The 11867-nt window shown below is 48.9% G+C and overlaps 1 protein-coding gene across 9 annotated transcripts in view; it reads right to left on the bottom strand.

The window, feature by feature from the left end:
* Positions 1–11867, bottom strand: part of Agap1 (ArfGAP with GTPase domain, ankyrin repeat and PH domain 1) — a 459921-nt gene that overhangs the window by 307226 nt on the left and 140828 nt on the right. For all 9 annotated transcript variants that reach the window (XM_027397516.2, XM_027397517.2, XM_027397518.2 and 6 more), the window contains exon 2: positions 623–681. In XM_027397516.2, coding sequence (XP_027253317.1) covers positions 623–681 — 59 coding nt within the window. The remainder of the gene's footprint in view (positions 1–622; positions 682–11867) is intronic.

The raw sequence follows: 11867 nt of genomic DNA, 5'->3' as shown, positions 1-11867 counted from the left end.
CACAAGCAAAAACAACCAAGAGCATCAAATCTCACAATAAAGATTATTTAAAATGTGGGCTTGTCCCTTCCTTCCATGCTAGTATCACGGGCGTGCAATGGAGTTGGGCCCTAAGAGGTGACTGCAATGGACAACATTCACAGAAGCCAGCCATAAGCTTTAAGTCTGCTGGAAGCTGCTTATATTAAAAGCAGAACTCTTGACTTACACCAAGAGCTCATAACTGTATAAACAGTCATTACTTTATGACAAAAATTATGACTGTGGATGGCTTGCTACAGAGGTTGTCACAACACCCAGCAAGGGACAGTTAAGAACACAGTGGCATATGTACACAAGTGCTTATGTGTGATGCAGACATAGAGCAGCACAGAGCGAGGTAGGGGAAATACACAGACAACAGTCTTAGTCCTGTGCACAGACCACCACCTGCTGGATGGCAATTATGGCTCTTGCAGGCACACTCAAAATTCCAGCTTCCCCACTGCCAGTGATAGTCCTGCCCAGGTGCACCCACCCCAGATACAGCATGCCCCGCCCTGCAGGCCCCAGGAAACAGAATGCACACCCAACCCTGCTTATTCTAGTCTCCTCCCTCCCACAGGCCACAGGTGTCACTCACCACTTTGAGCTCTGGTACAGATCGGCTGAGTGTCCATTCCTGGCTGTTCACGAAAGCATCTGTAATAGAGGATGGAAAATGTGATGTGACATGCCACAACTCAAGACAAATCCAAATGTCCCCTATATGTCATTTTGGTGGGGAAGGAAGCGGTACTAAAGAATAGTCATACGAGCCCCCTATGTTACTCCTACACTAGAGGCCATGACATGCCCAAGTTCACACATTCTCACCTCAAGGCTGTGGTGTGTAACAATGCACACCTCAACAATGCTGTAGGCCTCTCAGGCTGTCCATTCCTCTCCTGCTCAAGCTCCAGGCCTTCCTCATGTCCACAGCAGAGCTGATGGCATTCATGATTCTTGGCACAATGTGGAGACACTGTGGCAGGAGCCTGGCCTGCCTGGACCTGACCTTATATCAGGGCAGCTTTTCATCTTTTATAAGTATTCTACTAATGTAGTTACTTTTCTGAAAACACACACACACACACACACACACACACACACACACACACACACACACACACACACACACGATAGATGGTAACTAGAACCGGTTGCCAGATTGCAGGGTGCAAAGAGTCTCTGCTGGCTATTAGGATCCTCAGAGAGAAACCAGAGAGGTGATTCAGCCAGGGTGGTTTTGTTGAGTCAGAAAGACAAGGAGTCCCCTCGGTCCTGAGGGATTTGGTCATGGTGCTTAACCTCAGTCTGTCTCACATCTTAGATCTCCACAACCAGCATCCATGGCTTTGCTCACCTGACTGTCACACTCCCAGTGGCCATTTCCTGTCATAAATGACAGCCTGTGGTAGTGCCCACCACAATGCAGGCTCGGGTTGCACCTCTCTTTCCAATGTGATTCACCCTTGACAGTCTTTTTCAGATGACTCCTGTTACATCTTAAGTTGTCCAAAAAGCAAAGTCCCTCACAACACATTCAAAATCAAGTTGGTCATCATTCTTGGGGATTGCATGGAACATTAGACCCAGCAGGTGTCAGGACCGGAAGCAATGGCCTGCTGCCCCTGTAGGTTGCTGGACAAGGGTGAGATATGTTTAGGTGAAGCCAAGCAGACCAGGAGGAAAACACAGTCCACCTGACAGCAAAGAAGCTGCAGCCAATACTGGCCATATGTCACCGGTCCCATAGTGACAGAGAAACCCTGGTGTCTAAGGAGATGAGTCTCCCAGAGGGAGGGCTCTGCTCAGGGAAGTTAAATCAGAACTGGGTGGCCTTCAGGGGCTACAGAAAATAAGACACATCCGTACAAAAGCACTGTGGCATTGTGTGGCATCTTTTTATTTGCAAATATATCCTCGCTCAAATGTTACGTTCATTTTTGTGGCAGCTAAATTAATAAAATAATTGGCTAAACTGGTGGGGAAAAAGAAAAACTATTAAACACAGCTTTCATTAAGACATCTTTCTTTAAAAATGTCTGCCCAGTCTGAAGGAAAGATTGCCATGCTGAAGACCAAAAAAAAAAAAAAAAAGTAATAGGTGCTTTAGTGAAGACATCTGCACCACAATCTTCTGACACCTTCCTCTGTGTGGCTTTTCAGTGGCTGAGTCTTTGCCACAGAGAGCAATGAAAATGCAGGCTACACAGCACCTACCTAGAAACTTCCTCAACCCAGCAGGAGAGGGGACCCAGCAGGAGTGGGGCAGAGCACATCTCTGTCTTACTCAGAATCTCCAGAGAAGCTATCTGCTTCAAGAAACAACTCTGGGCATGTCTGCACACTTTCTAAGGATCTTCCTAGTAGGGTGGAGCCAAATGTCACAGATGTCTGTGGGCTTGGTTGTTAGTATATACTAGGCCCAAGATTCAACCCCCTGAAAGGAATAAAACTGGGTGTGATGCATGCCCGAAATCTCCATACTAGAGGCAGAACCGTAAAGATCAGAAGTTCAAGGTCATCCTAGGCAATACAGTGAATCCAAAGCCAACCTGGACTATCCCGTCTCAACATTCATAAAACAATGTCACAGAAGAAATTGCTATGCCCCACGTAACACCCCAGTCCCTTGAACATGAAGAAAACACACTTATAGGCATCAGTTTAGATGAAGCGCTGGAATTTAACAGTAGACAGAGATTACCATTGATGGGCTGGGGGTTCCATCCCACTGAGCCTCTGATGGGTGTGGACCAGGCTGCCTGGCTCCTGCTTCATACCACAGGTGTTCTCCACTGTGGCTAAGGACAAGAACCTATTTCATCATTCCTCATAATTAACCTACCACTAGGCTCCAATTACTTTCTCCCCCCTTTTGAATTGCAGTGTATCCAATCCAGGGCCTCCTGCATGCTAGGCAAGTGCTCTCACAGCAAGCTATATACCTAGAACTTAACAGTCTTTATTCAGTTCAACAAAAGAAAGTGGGTGCTGTGTCCTGGCCTCCCCCTATAGTGACAGGCTACTGGACTCCACGTTAGGCATGTAAATGTGACATGAGGTTCCTGCACTGGTCTCTGGTAATCATGACCAGTGGATTACAAACAATGCCCAAGAGGACACAAGAAGAGAGGTGCAGGGACCACACTACCCACAATGGGCTCCAAAATTCATGAGGATACACCTTAACTGTAGCATGAGGCGGCAGATGAGAGGCAGGAAGGCCGTAGGCTAGGCTTGAGGGGCTGAGCAGCTCGAAGGGCAGCTGTTGCCCCATGGAGGGGCAGAGAACACCATGCATCCCCATGAGGGCCACCCACTTTACAACCCCCACAGTGCCATCAAGCCCACTGTGCACAGGTGCAGACAACAGCCTCCCTGGGCATCTGACTGGACCTCCCCTAACCTCAGATACTCCTGGCTACCACATCAAGCTCTAGAAAACTGAGGAGTGTGGAGGCCGAAGGGACCCTGACCCTTCCTTTACCTGAGAGGTCGAGGATGCTGAGCTGGGTGTGACCAAAGACATGACGTAGGAAGAAGATGACTTCCCAGCTCAGGCGCATGGAAATGTCAGCCCTGACCTATCCCCTACACCATGCCAGGCCAGGTCCAACTTCCTAGCCTGCCTGAAACATGGCTTCAGCTTCCAGGATCCTGGAGACTGAAACACGGAGAGTCTCAGAACCGTCACTCACTCCTGCTCACCTCCTGCCTACTCCAAAATTCCTATCTTCCTTTCAGGAAGCCTTGGACTCATTTAGAGCAAAGCCCTATTCCCTACTCTAAGGACCAGGTCACCAGCAACTAGAGAAGGCAGAGCAGAAACAGGGCCTTGTCTCTCTGGTGGCTAGTGTTCATCTATGACACAAACTGGAAGTGCTTGAGCAATGACAATTTCACTTGGTTCAACCCACAGCACGAAAGCATGGGCACAGAGGGGGGAAAAAAACCTCCCTGTGATGTGATCACAAGCATCTCAAATCAATCAAATACCCTCTGGTGAGCTGGCCTCAGCACCATGCCCAGGCAAAGCCCAGTGGAGACTGGAGAACAAGCAAGATGACTGACTGATGGATGAACTTGAAGCCGGGCAGCCAGGACCCATGGAGCCTGGAGGAACCTGGCTACAAACGGCTTATTTCCAGGGAAGCCTTCAACTCCACAGCTCCACTGGGTACCTTCCTGGAGCCTCAGAATTTTGAGCTAATGTCTTACCAATGTTCTTCATCACCCCCAGAGTCTAAACTGCATCATTTGGCTGGTGGACACAAGCCCCGGCATAGCTAAGGCCGGAGATAAGGTAACAGAAGCCCAGTCTGCAGGGCCAGTCTGCAGGACTTCATGCTCCCCAACCCCTCCTCGTTTGGCTCCAGCCACAAGGCAACAAACTGCCACCAGGGTAAAAACAGAAACTGAAATTGTAGGTAAGAGAGAAAAAACAAAACACTGTCTCAGGGACAGGAATGCTCTTAGACCTTAAATTCCACAAAGATTTTCAGAAATGCACCCTGTTTAGCAACAGACATGAGTGTTTTTTTTAAACCTGAGAACATTTGCAAAGCCCTGAAATAGGAAAAACATCAACAGAAAAGAGAGCAGAGACCAGGAGATGGGGAAAGCCAGGTCCCTGGCCCTATCTGCATCTTGCTGAGGAAGGATACAACATGCTCTACAGAGGAAGAGAGCACTGTGAGACAGTGCTCGACACTCAAGGTAGCAATGTCTTACAAACCTGTGCACAACGGCATGACAATTTATCAAAAACCCTTATTGCCAGTTGAGTAATCACGAATAAACTCAGTCCTCAGGGGCACTAGATTGCCAGGTTCCTGTTAGTTCCAGTTGCTCCTCAGTGGCTCCAAAGATTCACAACCAAGATGGTTCCCTCCCCCACATCCCTGACACTCACCTTCCCCATTCATGAGACCTTTCCTTTGAAGAGTGACAAATGTCATGTCACCAAAGCACCACCATGCCTGCCTACCCCTGCAGGTATGGCTACACCACAGCCACATTCCCAAGCATCTTTCCCCTGAGCCCTGATGTAGCTGGAAAATTCTTCTCAGTAGAGACCGCATGCAAGAGTCCCCTTTTCTCTTCTTTCCTGAGCAGTCTACAAGTCAAAAGGCACTGGCTGAAGCAGGGTGCCAAGGACTCAATGAGCTGACTCAAGGGACACATGATTCCCTTTAGTGAGATTCCCCCATGGCGCCCTTGCTTACAAAGAACGGTGTTCTAGGAGCAGCACTGCTTAACGCTGCAGGCATATCAGTAATGGCTGGAGAACACAAGTCTGATGAGGAAAGCAAATAAATGTGAGGATGTGAGATGGGAAAGGAGGGAAAGATCACTCTAAATGTGAAGGTGGAAGCCAGAGCTCACAAGCTGAGGGGAGCCAGGGACAGCAACTACGGCTTCCTATGTGTGCTCGATACATCCACACTACATTTCCTTGAGAAAGACATGCGCTGGGTGAGCATATTGGCAGCTCTGAAGCCTGTGCCCTCATTCCAGCCTATTTTCATTCACCGCCATCACCCAGGTGATGAAGGCATTTACTGTGAGCATCTTCCCCAGGCAGGCTACAAGATCCCCAGGGAGAAAAGACTACAGCCCCAGATCCCTCTGACCAGCAGAAAGAGCAAAGGACATTGCTTCTCCATGCCCTCAAGGCCACCTGAGACCTGCTGCTACCCTGACACCTCTGGCAAAAAGGACACCTTCCTGTTGCCCTATTGTACACAGGTCTCACCTCCAGCCTGTGTCCCAAACCTGAACAGCATACAGGATACAAGGTATACGAACACCTCGTCCTAGTGGATGGTGCTCTTCTGGAAGGGTTATAGGGAAATACACCCCATTTCGTTTGCTTTCTGTTCCAGGTTTATGGTTAAAGGTGTGATTTCTCAGCACCCTGCTCCTGCACCATGTCTGAAGCTTGCTGCCGTGCCTTCCCCCTGCCAACTGACTTTGATCCCTCTGAAACTGTAAGCCAAAAATAAACTCTTTTCTTTCATAAACTGATTCTGGTCATGGCATTTCATCACAGCAACAGAAAAGCAGCACAGGCAGTCATTATGCTAAGCTCAACTTAGCAATCCCCAAGCTCTGTGTTCTAGTGATCCAGTACACCGGCAGGGTCGCTGCAATACTGATACCCTGTCACCTTTTGCCACTTTCACCCAGCAAGGTACACCAACTGCACCAGACCCATGCCCTGAGTGGCTGTATCTAGGTGACAGCACAAACTATGCTGTGGCCATCATATATGCCCTGGCAGATATTACAACCCTGAGCAAATCAGGCTTCTCCCAGATAAGATTCTAAAATAAATTTGGCGTAACATATGGAGCACAAAAACTAGGTCACAGACATGTGCAACCAGCCCTCAGTCTGTCTACCAATAATTAACTAGGCAGAGTGTGAACAACACAGAGGAAGGTGGAAGAATAGCCAAAGAGCCACGGTGGCTCGAGGGACTTTTGTTTTTCCCAATTACCGACCTTTACAGACTTCACCTTTACCGACTTTGGTCTTTTCTAAGAAAGGGCAATAAAGGTAGTTTATAAACAGGGCCGGTCCCTCCTGTACCTAGAGGATCACTAAGGTTCTAATGGGTGGCCAAGGCTGCAAACCTGAAGCCTATAAAGGCCAGTCTTTCGTTGAAAATGCAGAAAAGCATAATTACAAAGAAAATGCATGGAAAGGTCTCATTCTTTCTCTACTTCCCATTCCTTACACCACAAGGGTCAAAGATTCTTCCCTGTCTTCAAAGTTCTTTTCAACAGAAACATTAACAGAAGCCTATTCAATGTACACATCACCAGCTGGGGAGGGGCTCAGCTTCTCCCACCCATCACTGGAAGCTTGCAACCCCCAGTGCTACACAACATCCCAAACAAGCTACAGCTAAAGATCCCACCAGGGATCACTGCCACTGCTATTCATGGTAAGTCAGGAAGGGAAACTCAGTACCGTGTGCTCTGGTACCCACCTAACCCTGGTCATGGATGCTCACAGTCCGGGGCAGGGTTGCCTTTTACTCATATGTCACTTACCAGGAGAGACAAGGAGCACACACCCCACCTCTAAACACAAACAAGGTGAGGTCCCCAGTGTCAGCAGGCATTGGTTCCTGTGACGCCCTTCATGGCCCAAGTCCTTCAAGTGCCTAGCTGCAGAGGTGTTGGCTGACTGAGGCTGAGCCCTCCTTCCTAACTGCCCTTGGCTAGAGAGTGGGTAGAGCTCAAGGCCTGACCCGAGATTATTAATGAGTATAAAGGCCTCGTGCTTGACCATAACTGAAGCTCAACCATCTCCAGTCCTCAGCCCATCCCCACTGATTCCAGAACCCTTGGAGGAGCAGCCTTCTTCCAAGGTCTGTAGCTAAACTAACCCTCAGGGGGAGAGGTCAAAAGAAGGTCTCAGGGAATGTCCTGCATATCACTCTCCTCCAGGGCCCGCCTCCTAAGGAACTAGCCTTCTCCATCGTAACTGCTGCAGGGCATTTACAGAGTCTCTACCAGACAGGGGCCCACCACTACTACTGCCATGAGGCATGAACATCTGGGCATGACCCTCATAGACCTTCCAGGCACATACATATCAAGAAGGCTTCTTTCTCTCCCTTACAGCACGTGACAACTCCACTAGCATCCTTGTCCACAGCAGGGGATGCCTTTCTAGATGGTTCTAGAACCAAGCACTGCACACTGTATTAGTGATACCCACTGCCAACGCCAAGCCTGTTACTGCCTGTGAAAAGAAGCATAGGTCTATGTGTCACGCCACACAGTGCTAAAGCTGTGGAGGAAACAAGGCCAGTACGGCAGATGAGAGGGAGACCAGCCGTGGCGCTGCTGGTCAGGGTGGTCTCTGATGTGCTGACATTCAGACACTAAGGAAGGAGAGGGCTGCGTGCTGGAGCTAAGGAGGGAAGGGCACAGAAGGGCAAGGCGGGGACAGGATGAAGAACATGGTGTTGGTGTTGGGACAGTTTGCTTGGAGTGACCTGGGGACTCTGAAGGGTAGGAAGATAAAAGACAGAGGTTTGATGTGAACCTGGGTCGTGGTGAAAGTGGCCATGTGCAGATCTGAAGAAGAGAAGTCCTCGGAATCACGGGTGAAGGAGCATGGGTGGAGACTGGGTGCCTGCTGGAGCAGCAGAAGGTGTTGCAAAGTTTTTATGTTGGGGGCAAAGGCAGAGGAGCAGGCAGAAGGGCTAGTAGTGTAGCCCCCCATAGAGGCTTCCCACCAGGGAGCACCTACTTCCCACCAGGGAGCACCCTAAGTTTAGGCTACAGATACATAAAACAAAAGTCCCCTGGGTTACACAGTCAAAACCAAACTTAACATGCACACTTGGGGTCTGGGATTATTCTGCTTCACCGGTTGAGTCTCTTGAGAAATCTTTGTAGTTTCTAATAACGCACACCACCCTGCAACTCACTAGCCAGCGTCTGGGTGCTTATTTCTTTGCTAAAACTCAAAATACATTCAATGTCTGTATACACTGAGGAATTTCATCTCTAGTCCTGTCCCATCGGCCACTAGTCACTGTCTGCAAGCTGTCCCGCCTGGTGTTTCCTCCTCCTGAGTACAGTGAAGCTGTCCATGCAGTGAAGGCCACACTCAGAAGAGAGGAGCATGGGAAGAAGAAACAAGGGTCCCCGGACTCCTCTGCAAATGTGATGAGCCCAGAACAGTGAGAACCTACTGAGTCCTCCTGGGCATCTATAATCTAGTACCTGTCACATGTGACCCTGTTATGGTCACATGCTCCTAGACAGTCATCATTGTACACCTGATGTGGAAATGAAAGAAGAGACCAGAAGACAACCATGGTTTCCACAGAGCTGGTTAGGTGAGGGTGTAACTAGTGACTGGCTCTAACCTAGGTCTGCAGCAGCATGCCCACCTCTGTGGCTGCATGCTATAGGTCTCTCTGCCCCTCTACATATGCGTCTCTAAGACAGGAATCCCACTACTCAGCAGAGTAACAACCATTGCACAGGGATGCCAGTATGGTCAGTACACAGCTGACTGCCATGTCCTTCCAATACACACAGCTAGCCACAGAACTTTAAAAGGATCCCTTTTTTAATCCCAGAAGAACAAACCGTAACAGCAGTATTCACAGGTAGAAAAGCTGGCCTGTTCCTGGATTTGACACCTCCATAGCAAGCTACATGGGTCTAACTACACGAAGGCTGGGCAGACTCAGGGCCCCAGAGCTGGACTCTCACTAGAGTTACCTAGGCCTCAGAACCATCTGGGCAGATTTTCTGTGAACCCCTCCCCCAGTGCTCCCAGCACCCCCATCTGAGTAGGCTGAGATCCCAAGCTCACAGCCTAAATGGAGACGAGCCCACAGTGAACAACTTCCAAAAGGGTTTCTGGCATATTAAAATAGCATCCTCGAGTCTGTGCCAAACCCTCAGTCCAGGCCCAAAGTGTTCATGTGGCTGAATTTAGAACTCTGAATATAAAGCCATCAATTTCAACTTCTTGAAACCAAGAGTAGAACCAGACTGGATAAACAAACCATGAAAGAGCAGCAGGAGGGTGTGAGCAGAAGACAGCAAAAAGCAACCATTCAAGACCCCCACACCCAGGTCAGGAGGTCTGCACTTTGCCCAGGTGTAGACAGCCCAACACACTGGGTACCCAGAGCAGGCGGTGCTGTGCCTGGCTCCTCCCATCACTGCTCTGCTAGGGGCCCCATAAGAATGCCATGCTGCACTGAATCCACTCCCATGTGGAGACCGAGCCCCTCCCATCATTCCCGCTCTTGTTCCTAATCAAGTCCCATCCCAGGCATTCTCAAGAAGTGCCATTGGAATACAGAAGGGTGGGGGCTGAGCACAGGCGCCCTGCAGCTGGAGTGCTTGGGTAGCTGCAGACTTATTTCCCAAGCTCTAGTCAGCTCTCTACACCTCTATATATACATCTCTACAGACAGTGATTCTATTACTCAATGGGGTAACAGTCCACTCTACAGGGCTGTCAGGGTAGTCGGTACACTGCTGACGGCCACATGCTTTCACTCTATCCAGCCTGGCCAACGGACCAGAGGATGTGTTGGCTACTGCTGAGACTGCTTTTTGTGACACAGCAACAAAGCCAGTCTAGGAATCAGGTCAGTTCCTTGACTGACAGACAGAGTGAGTGACAGGAGTATGAGACTAAGGCCCGGGGATGCTTCCCTGCATGTCCCTCAGCATTCCAAAGCCTTTCTCCTCTGTGGCCGATGAAAGGGAGAGTGGGTTCTACTCATCAATGGTCACTCCCCTGTCAAAGTCCCAACAGTTGCTCACAGAGTCAGACAAAATCTCAACAAGTGGGAAAAATTCTAATTCCTATTTCTCCTCATGTGAAAGTGACCATGGCTGTGGGGCTGCTAGAAGAACCTGGCCCTTGGTGTGGTGGAATCTGGGTTTTTCTCAAAGCCACTTCTTCTGCTTCAGGGAGAAAGTTCCAGAAGTGTGCTGGAATTGAGCTGGGTGGCATACGAATAAGCTGACAGGTCCCCTCCTGCTAGGGGAACAAAACTGAGCCCAAGTACTCAGCCTCAGACACAGGGCCCTGGACACCAGAGAGGGAAACTGAGGGGCCAGACACACAGACCACTGATGGGGAATGTACTGTGTATGTTCATCTTATTGATTATTGAATAAAGTACTTGTTTGGCCAATGAGACAGCAAGTTAGACGGGACTAGGAGTCAAGGAGGATTCTGGGAAATGTAGTAGATAAGTGGTGATCCAGGCAGGAAGTGACATAGCAAGGAGACTCATTTAAGCAAGAGAAACAGGAAGTGGGGCCTCTTTCCCCTCTGCTCCTCCTCCAGCAGCACAATGTGATCCACCGGCAAGGAAGAGTGCCAGCAGAAGGCATCCTCTATAAGTCTTATAAAATATATAAATTTATGATAATTAAGACTGAGCTAACAGATGAGAAATCCTAGTCATTGGCCAAGCAGCTTTGAACCTAATACAAATCTCTCTGTGTATTAATTTGGGCCCTAACTCGGGCGGGCGGCTGGCGTAAAGCACACACGTGGCGGTGGGGCTTGGCGGCTTTTGGCAGAAAGATTTATCGTAACAGACCAATGATCCTCCCAGGGATGATAGACCAGGGTGTGTAGAAGAAAGGTTCTGACTCAACTGCCCATGTCAAGAGCAGTCATTAAGAGAAGAATCTAGGAAGACCTGGCAGTTCAGATTCACCAGAAAAGGTGCCTTCCCTTAGAAGAGACACTAAATGAAGTGCTTCCTGGTCCTGCTAATATCCCAAAGGAAGCCTCCACAATGTTCTAAGTGTGGCTAACTCTGACCTGAGTAAAGATGACAACCTCAGGTGGTGGTGACACACACCTTTAATCCCAGCACTCAGGAGGCAGAGGCAGATAGATCTCTGAGTTTGAGGCCAGCCTGGTCTACAAAGTTCCAAGACACCCAGGGCTATACAGAGAAACACTGTCTCAAAAACAAAACAAGCAAACAAAAGCTTCCTATTTATGCTGGAAACACAGGGAATAAAAAGACAGGCCATGTAAGCCTAGGTCCTAAAAACTGTCACATCATACCATAAAACACAATTTGATCTTCATGTTTTATCAAATTAAACGGATAGACACCCAGTAAATATGTGGAAATACAGATTTTTTTTTTTTTTTTTTTTTTTTTTTGCAAGACGAGGTCCTGTGTAGCTCAGGCTGGTCTCAAACTTGTTACACAGGTGAGGGTAGCTACTATCTCTGCCTTCCAAGTGCTAAGATTACAGACAGACAGACAGACAGACAGACAGACAGCAGGCAGACACCTGTCTGCCTCTGTC

Source organism: Cricetulus griseus, chromosome 2 (assembly GCF_003668045.3).
Source record: "Cricetulus griseus strain 17A/GY chromosome 2, alternate assembly CriGri-PICRH-1.0, whole genome shotgun sequence".
Taxonomy (NCBI): domain Eukaryota; kingdom Metazoa; phylum Chordata; class Mammalia; order Rodentia; family Cricetidae; genus Cricetulus; species Cricetulus griseus.
The sequence above is the reverse complement of the archived record's forward strand: the minus strand, read 5'-3'. Positions and strand labels throughout refer to the sequence as shown.